The sequence below is a fragment of the Neophocaena asiaeorientalis genome, unplaced genomic scaffold (genome assembly GCF_003031525.2).
Source record: "Neophocaena asiaeorientalis asiaeorientalis breed wild unplaced genomic scaffold, Neophocaena_asiaeorientalis_V1.1 scaffold703, whole genome shotgun sequence".
Taxonomy (NCBI): Eukaryota; Metazoa; Chordata; class Mammalia; order Artiodactyla; family Phocoenidae; genus Neophocaena; species Neophocaena asiaeorientalis.
Window position 1 is genome coordinate 3,912,606 of NW_020174434.1, and position 7,494 is coordinate 3,920,099.

General features: G+C 59.2%; 1 protein-coding gene across 2 annotated transcripts; it reads left to right on the top strand.

Moving 5' to 3' along the window:
• The first annotated feature begins 645 nt into the window (after window positions 1–645).
• Window positions 646–6,829, top strand: TMEM18 (transmembrane protein 18). Of its 2 annotated transcripts, none has more exons than XM_024756937.1 (5): window positions 646–752; window positions 1,650–1,770; window positions 4,047–4,101; window positions 5,195–5,288; window positions 5,376–6,829. In XM_024756937.1, the coding sequence occupies exons 1-5, from the start codon at window positions 678–680 to the stop codon at window positions 5,586–5,588; spliced, it is 558 nt and encodes a 185-aa protein (XP_024612705.1). In that variant the 5' UTR covers window positions 646–677; the 3' UTR covers window positions 5,589–6,829. The 2 variants fall into 2 exon arrangements, with proteins under 2 accessions (XP_024612705.1, XP_024612706.1); XM_024756938.1 differs by having other exon boundaries at window positions 657–752; window positions 1,653–1,770.
• The last annotated feature ends 665 nt before the right edge of the window (window positions 6,830–7,494 follow it).

Sequence of the window (7,494 nt, forward strand, 5' to 3'; positions counted from 1 at the left end):
GCATCTGAAGACCCTGATTTCTCAGAGGGGCAGGGGCACTGTCCCCTCTGTCCCACTCCATCCACCGACGTCCAGGTCACTGTCCCCCTCCGTGCAGGGCACTGTGCCCCTCTCTCTCTGGGGTCCAGGTCACTGTCCCCTTCTCTCTCCCGGAGTCCAGGTCACTGTCCCCCGTTTTCCCCAGTGTCCAGGTCAATTCCCTCTCTGTTCCCCGCCCGAGTCCAGGACACTGTCCCTTTCTGTCCCCGGGATCCAGGTCACTCTCCCCTATGTTCCTAGGGGTCCAGGTCACTCTCCTGAGCGATACCCCCACGCCCCCAGCCCTAGGAGTTGCGGGGGGAGGAGGCGGGGACGCCCACTAGCCCCCAGTCCTCCGAGCTGCCATTTATGAGAGCCCGCCACATAGGAAGAACCAAAACGTCCCTCTCGCAGCAGCTCGGGAGGGGAAAAACAACGCTGAAAGCTACTCGTAATTCCCTTATATTTATTTTAACACCACGGAATCTCGCGAGATTTGAACCTGGTACCGGGAACTGGAGATATCGCGAGATGGCCGGTTGCCTGCCGCTTCCGGATACAGCAGGCATCGCGATAAGTGGAGATAACGCGAGAGGACACCAGAGGACTTCTTGACCTATCCGGGCGGGGCGGGGAAGACGAAAAGGTGGTGGTGAGGAATGGCCTTTCCGGAGGCGATGCCGTCTGCATTCTCAGTCAGCAAGTTCCCCGTCAGCATCCCCGCCGTGATCACGGTAAGTCGTTGCCTCCTTGGCCGTCAGTTCGGTCGCTGTCGGCTGGGGCCTCTCCAAATTTCCCAGCCTCCGCCGGGGACGCCGGCGGCGCCGGAAGGGAGGCGTGGGTGGGGGGTGCAGGGGCGGGGCCTGTACCTGGGTGGACGCGGCGTGGCGTGGCGGTGGGGCCGGGGCGTCGGGGCGGGACGAGATTGGAGGGCCTTCAGGCTGGCGGGATGCTGAGGTGAGGGGCGGTCGGGGGTCGGGGGTTTGCGGGGAGAGCTGGGACCTCGTGGCGGCGAGGAGCGGGGAGGTGGGCCGTCCTGGGCTGGGATGGGGGGTCCGGGTGGCGTGGAGCCGCTGTGGGCAGAGTGGCAGGGCGTGGGCCGCTCCCGCAGCACCCGTGCGCCCGGGGGACCTGAGCCTCAAGGAGGGGGTCCGAGTTCAGGGGTGCGGACGAGCCCACCTCTAGAGTTGAGCGGACGTGCGGTCGCAGCAGTGTCTGGAGGGCAGGGTGTGTGTCAGAAAGGCGGGAGAAAACCACATCTTGCAAGTTTGGGTGGCCCAGATTTCTGAGGCTGAGGAACTGGTAGCTTTGCCTCTGGGGGCGACCGAGTGCATCCCCGAACCAGGCACCGCTTTCTCATCTCCCCGTGGAGGAGGGTCTTTACATTCTCCCAGCCTGGAGTGCAGTTCTGTTCGACGAGTAGGAAAGCCTTCAGTCCTGTGTGGAGGGACAGCAGGGCACGGCCGGGTGACAGTCCCTGGACGTGGGTGCAGTGGGGGTCCCTGCTCCCCCGCCGCTCCCCGTGTCCTGTGAGGCTTGGCGGGCGCTCGGGACGGGCTCAGAGGAGAGGCAGTGTGAAGCCTGGTCCAGCGCAGGTGGGCCCTGACGAGGTTCTGCTGTGTGTCCTCCAGCAGACGGACTGGACGGAGCCCTGGCTCGTGGGGCTGGCTGCCTTCCACGTGCTTTGCCTGCTGCTCACCTGCCTCTCATCCCGGAGGTACAAGCTACAGGTGGGGCACTTCCTGTGCCTGGGTGAGTACGGTTCTGCGACTCAGATCGCTGTGCGCTGCGGCGGCGCGTGTGCCTCTTCTCTCTGTAGCCTCAGTGATGTGTGAATATATTTGTAAGGCCTCCCAACTCTCCTGTCTTGTGTCCTACTTTGATTGCTGGCCACTCCCATATTTCACTTGTGGGTGCTATAGAGATGAGGTACATTTTGGATATTGGATTTGAAAGGCGTCTCAAGCACGTGTTGTGTTCCTGGGAGGGTGCTGAATACCAGTTACACAAACGAGGGCTGGGTTAGCTGAAATGCTGACTCTGTACAAGAGGCTCCTCTGGGGGCTTAGCTGCCCTGCCTGCTCTGGGAGGGAGTGCAAGCCAGGAAGGAAAGCTCTGTGGTGCAAAAATAACATTGCCCGAGTCAGTTTCGAAGGTAAGATCTACAGGGTTTTAGAGAAGACACAGAGCTGTGGGGAATCGTTGAGAAAGATTTCACAGAGAAGGTAAAGTCACGGTAGGGGGTGTAAAGGGTGAGTAAAATCTCTTTTTCTAGGGTAAGGAGCAGATGTCTGGCCCAGGCCTGGCATCTGGGGCGGAGGCAGCCGGTGAGAGCACAGGGGCGACGGACAGAAAGCGGGGGTCAGGTGTCAGAGAAACCGCATTCTGACGCTGACTAGTTAGAAGTACGTTCAGCCGGGAAAGCTGGGCCAGGGCCTCAGGCTATGCTGGGCTCTTCATCTTGTGGACGTTGGCAAGATGCTGAAGATCTTGCTTGGTAGTTTAGCAAAGTCCCAAAACTCACCTTAAATGTGATTTTTCAGTTGGCCTTGTGCAAGGTGGGAAATCCAAACAAGAGGTCGTCTTAGGACAGGCGCGAAGCAGCAAGCCTGCACCAGAAACAGTCCTGACGGTCAGGGATGGCTGTCACTTCATTTCTTTACGTGAGAGCCCTAGTAAGGACGGCGAGGGGCGAACAGGACAGACGGGCTCCTGAGCCTCGTAGAGCTGGGGGGTCCCCGGCGTCCACTGAGTAGCCACAGCCCTGCTGAGCATCATGGCAGGAAAGGCGGGAGCACCGTGAAACCCTGGGAGGGGCCGGACTTGAGTCACTGCCCTGACATTTAAACCGAGGGGGGAAGGATGCGGGGGAACCAGCCAGGCCGCAGGCGTTCGAGGGCCAGAAGGGACACTGCAAGCCCCGGGAATAATGTGTGCAAAGGCCCCGAGGGAGGAAGCACCAAAAAGGTGGTGGCCTCATCCACAGAGCCTCGTGCAAGGAGCCCATACTTGAAAAGCTTTGTGAACCTGGGCGCTACGTTTGGGTTTGTTGTTTTCAAGGACGAACAGAGGGTGACTGTTTTAGCGTGGGGATGATAGATGCTGGTCTAAGTGCGTTTTACACATCTGATGGCCCATTTAATTCTCACACCCACAGAAGACTTGGATGTTATTTGCTGCAGTCTTACAAATGAAGCACAGACTGGCTCACTGCTTCCCCAGCTCCTGAGTGGGGTGCATGGTGGATGCATCACGTTGCCCTCTGGGGAGGGGGCCCCCCCGTGCGCAGGCCTCTTTTCTCCTCTCCTGTCTCTTTTCTTTGGCTTCCTTGATGTGCGCCTCAGGGTCCAGTCGTCGAGGGAGGGGTCAAGGATTGCTCTCCCCCATTTCACCCCAGGAACCGGGGTTTTGCATATTTTTACAAGGCTGAGGTTCCTGGCGTCCGTCCTCCCCTCCGCCAGCCCCATCCAGGCCCTGAGCAGCTCCTGGTGCTGGGCCAGCCTGCGGTCCTCCCGCCCTGGGCGGGGCTCCCCGCACTCCGGGTGGGACTGCGAGGGCTGACGGGGCTGTCCTCGGCTCCTGTCCCCTCGGGTCGGTGCTCCCTCCATGTCTTTGCCGCCAGCACCACTGGGGGCTCCAGGCAGCCAGAGGGTGCAGGCAGGTGGCCTTCAGCTCTGGTCTCAGGGCCCTCGGGTTCCACTGCCGGCCTTGCACCCGATGTGTGACCTGCAGGGCTGGGAGGTCGGCAGACGGCCCAGTGCGGCCACTGTGGTGTCGGGGCAGGAAGCCTGGTCGTGGCGCCGCTCTGCTGAGGGCTGGCCTGGTCTGACCGAGACCACCGGGCTCGCGTGTCACCTCGGGTTTCCTTTCTGTGTAATGTTCCCTCACGTTGTATGTGAAATAGGAGTTACGTCTCATCCAGCGTGGCGTCGTCCTGTCACGTCTCTGTTGCGTAGCATGCTGTGGAGGGTGTATAAGGCCGTGGCGGCGGCCCCCTGACGTCTCACGCGGGCTTGCTTTCTTCTCAGTGACCTTAGTCTACTGCGCGGAGCACATCAATGAAGTGGCGGCGGTGAACTGGAGGTGAACGGCCCCGGGCACGTGGACCTTGTGTGAGACCGTCCCCGTCAGCAGCAGAACACACCCAGGAAGCCCCCAGCCCTCGCTTATAAAGCAGCCGCAGCCCCGTCCACATCCCAGCCTCCTTCACGATGAGCCTTGGACGGTGGTCACCGTCGGCCCTGGAGGCCCCCCAAACAGAAGTGCTCTTGTCCGTGACGGGGAGACTGAGATCCACCCACGATTTACTTGGTCCTGAAAACACTGGTCCCTGGTTTCCGGGACACTGGCCGTTCTGTCCTCACCTGCGTGTCCTTTCCTGCTCACACACCTGGGCAAACCACTCCATGTCCAGTGAGCCCCATAAAGTCGACCCTTCCCCTGGGCCCCCCTTCCAGAACCGCCCCAGGTCTTCTGCTCCCTCGGGGCCCACAGCTTCTCCTTCTGGCTTCTCAGGACGGGGTCCTCGGGAGGCTGGAACGAGTCGGCAGGGGAGCGCCGCCGTCCCTGTGTCCCCGCAACCCGGGGGATGACGTGGCCCGATCGGCACGCTGCCTCCCGGGTCTGCCCGTGGCACCCTGCCCGCGCAGGTCTCGGAGCAGAGTGACAGCCACACCCCGGCCGCCACGCCCTCCCGGCGGCTTCAGGCCCCTGTCATTGGGTCAGGAGCCCGCCCTCGGCCCCCCCGCACGACCCGTCCCCCCGCTTTGTCTCTTCCGCTTCTAATTAGGACGCGCCTCCTGACCACCCCTCTCTGGGCTCTGTTCACTGTGGCCCCAGGGTGATGACCGTGTTGCTGAGTCAGTGACGTAAAGTTCGTGTCCTGCACTGCCACTGAGAGGGACGCTGGGGGCAGCCTGGCCCCGCCACGCTGTGTCCCCCTCTCCAGGGGCTCGGCCTGAGCTTGCATGGGGGCCGCAGTGCCCCTGGAGGGTCTGGGAATCGTCCCCCACGGGGTTAGGAGGGTCGCCTCGTAAAGGGACTGAGGTCGCCATCGTGTGCAGGCGGGGCTCTGCCCGCACCTCGTCCTCGTGTGCGGAGGGGCTCCTGAGACAGAGAGTATCGCGAGAACGCCATGTTGTGACGCTCCGTGATCTTTAAATCTTTCTTGAAACAGGTCGTTCTCGAAGTACCAGTATTTTGACTCGAGGGGCATGTTCATCTCCATAGTGTTCTCGGCGCCCGTGCTACTGAACGCCCTGGCCATCGTGGTACGTGTGTGCCGGAGCTTCGGGCCTCCGTCCTCCTCACACGGCCCGTGTCCACTTCTGACCGCGTCTCTGCACGGTTCTTTCCAGGTCCTGTGGGTGCGCAAGGCCCTGACCGTGATGACCGACCTGAGGGCCCTGCAGCAGAGGAGGAGGGCCAGGGGCAGGCCCGAGAGGAGTGACGCCTCGGATCCGGCCTCGCGCACTCCTGGACTGCACTTAGACCAGCCTTTAGGACAGAGTTTGCCGCACGTCCACCAGGGCACTCGCCGGGCCTGCAGGGGGTCCCGTCTCTCCAGTTAAGTTGTAAGCAAACGGAACCGCGCACGTCGCCACACGTCCACGGGACTCCTCTGACCATGTGAGCTACCAGACATCCGTCCACATGGGGACGGTGACTGAGTGAGGGACAGTGCCATGCACGCGTGGGCACCTCCGTCACCCCCATCAACTCGCATCACCTCCATCACCCCTATCACGCCCGTCACCTCCATCACCCCTGTTACCTCCATCATCCCCTGTCACCTCCACCCCCATCACCTCCATCACTCCTGTCACCTCTGTCACCCCGTCACCCCTGTCAACCCCCATCACCCCCGTCACCTCCTATCACCTCCATCACCCCGTCACCCCTGTCACCTCCATCACCCCTGTTACCTCCATCACCTCCTGTCACCTCCATCACCCCCTGTCAACCCCCATCACCCCTGTCACCTCCTATCACCTCTATCACCCCTGTCACCCCCATCACCTCCATCACCCCCTGTCACATCCGTCACCCTGGTCTGATCTGCATAGCGGTGGCCTCTCCATGTGGTGCTGCCACAGGACAGAACACGAGGGGCTGCCTTTCCTTTCATCCAGTTAGAGATGTGACGACCCTCGGAGGCCCTGGGTCGGAATCCACAGAAGCAGTGGCTGGATGAGCCCCTTGAGTTGTCTTTAGGAAGGAAAGTTGCCAGTAGAAACAGTCAACATTCACCTGTTTCAACTAACAGATTTTTTTATGGCAAATACAAAGATTGATTGTATTCCTGTGTTCCACCTTCTTTTTACCCTTTGGGACGTGATGCTGTTGGTTGATCGGAGCAGGTGCACTATTTCTTTGTGATGTCCGCTCTGTAAACCAGCGTCTGTGCAGGATGCTCGTGGTCTTGTCACACCTGGAGCTGCAGCTGGAGGATGACGGGTGAGCAGAGCACCTGTCTAAACACACAGCGTTCAGTAAAGAGGATGCTGTTGGCTCCTGATTTGGGTTTAAGAAAATAGTTTGTGAATAGTTACCATAATTTTAACAAGATAAGTGAAATACATTCGTCCGATTTCAAAAAGAAAAGAAAATTTGTTCATATGAAAGCTTTAGAAGCTCAAAAGGTGACACCTTGACAGATTATGAAATTAAATCTTGAAATCCAGATATATAAAGGTTTTATAGGTAGTTATAAACTCTCAGTAGAGAAATTATTTCCTGAATTTTGACATTAGTTGTAGAAGTGAGTAGGTAGAACTTCCTAGATAAATCTACTGGAGATCTTAACCTGAAATTTTGTCCAGTCCCTCCTTGATGTCTTAAACTTCTGTACTGAACATTTTAAAAATTGGCTTAGGGGCTTCCCTGGTGGCGCAGTGGTTGAAAGTCCGCCTGCCGATGCAGGAGACACGGATTTGTGTCCCGGTGTGGGAGGATCCCACATGCGGTGGAGCGGCTGGGCCCGTGAGCCATGGCCGCTGAGCCTGCGCGTCCGGAGCCTGTGCTCCGCCACGGGAGAGGCCACAACAGTGAGAGGCCTGCGTACCGCAAAAAAAAAAACAAAAAAAAATCGTCTTAAAAAACAGCATCTCATGTGAAGTCAGATTTTAAATTTCTTGTACCTGACAGCATGCCTCATTGTGCATTTCTGGAAATTTCCAGTTCAGGGTGTCTAATGGTCTCATGGCTTCAGAAGAGTCCACTGCATCCCGAGTGATTTCCTCGGAGAGCAGGGCCGAGCTGGCCAGTGCCCTGGGAGCGCGGGTATGGTGGGAGGGGCTGAGGGCGGGATGGCTGGTCCCTTCCAGCCGTGCGGTCAGGCCGGGGCCCAGGGGACAGAATGCATGGATAGGAACATCCTGGCCTCAGCCACACAAGCCAAGGAGGTTCTGGGGCATTTTCCCTGTCCATAATTATTTGGGCTGTCTTAATGTGGGACTGTCTGACTGAATCTCAGTT

Bases quoted from the DNA above. Each gene is read 5' to 3' on its own strand.
- TMEM18 (XM_024756937.1), top strand. From the start codon at position 678: ATGGCCTTTCCGGAGGCGATGCCGTCTGCATTCTCAGTCAGCAAGTTC. The intron at 1,771-4,046 runs GTGAGTACGGTT...CTTTCTTCTCAG, and splicing joins GGGGCACTTCCTGTGCCTGG to TGACCTTAGTCTACTGCGCG. The intron at 5,289-5,375 runs GTACGTGTGTGC...GGTTCTTTCCAG, and splicing joins TGAACGCCCTGGCCATCGTG to GTCCTGTGGGTGCGCAAGGC.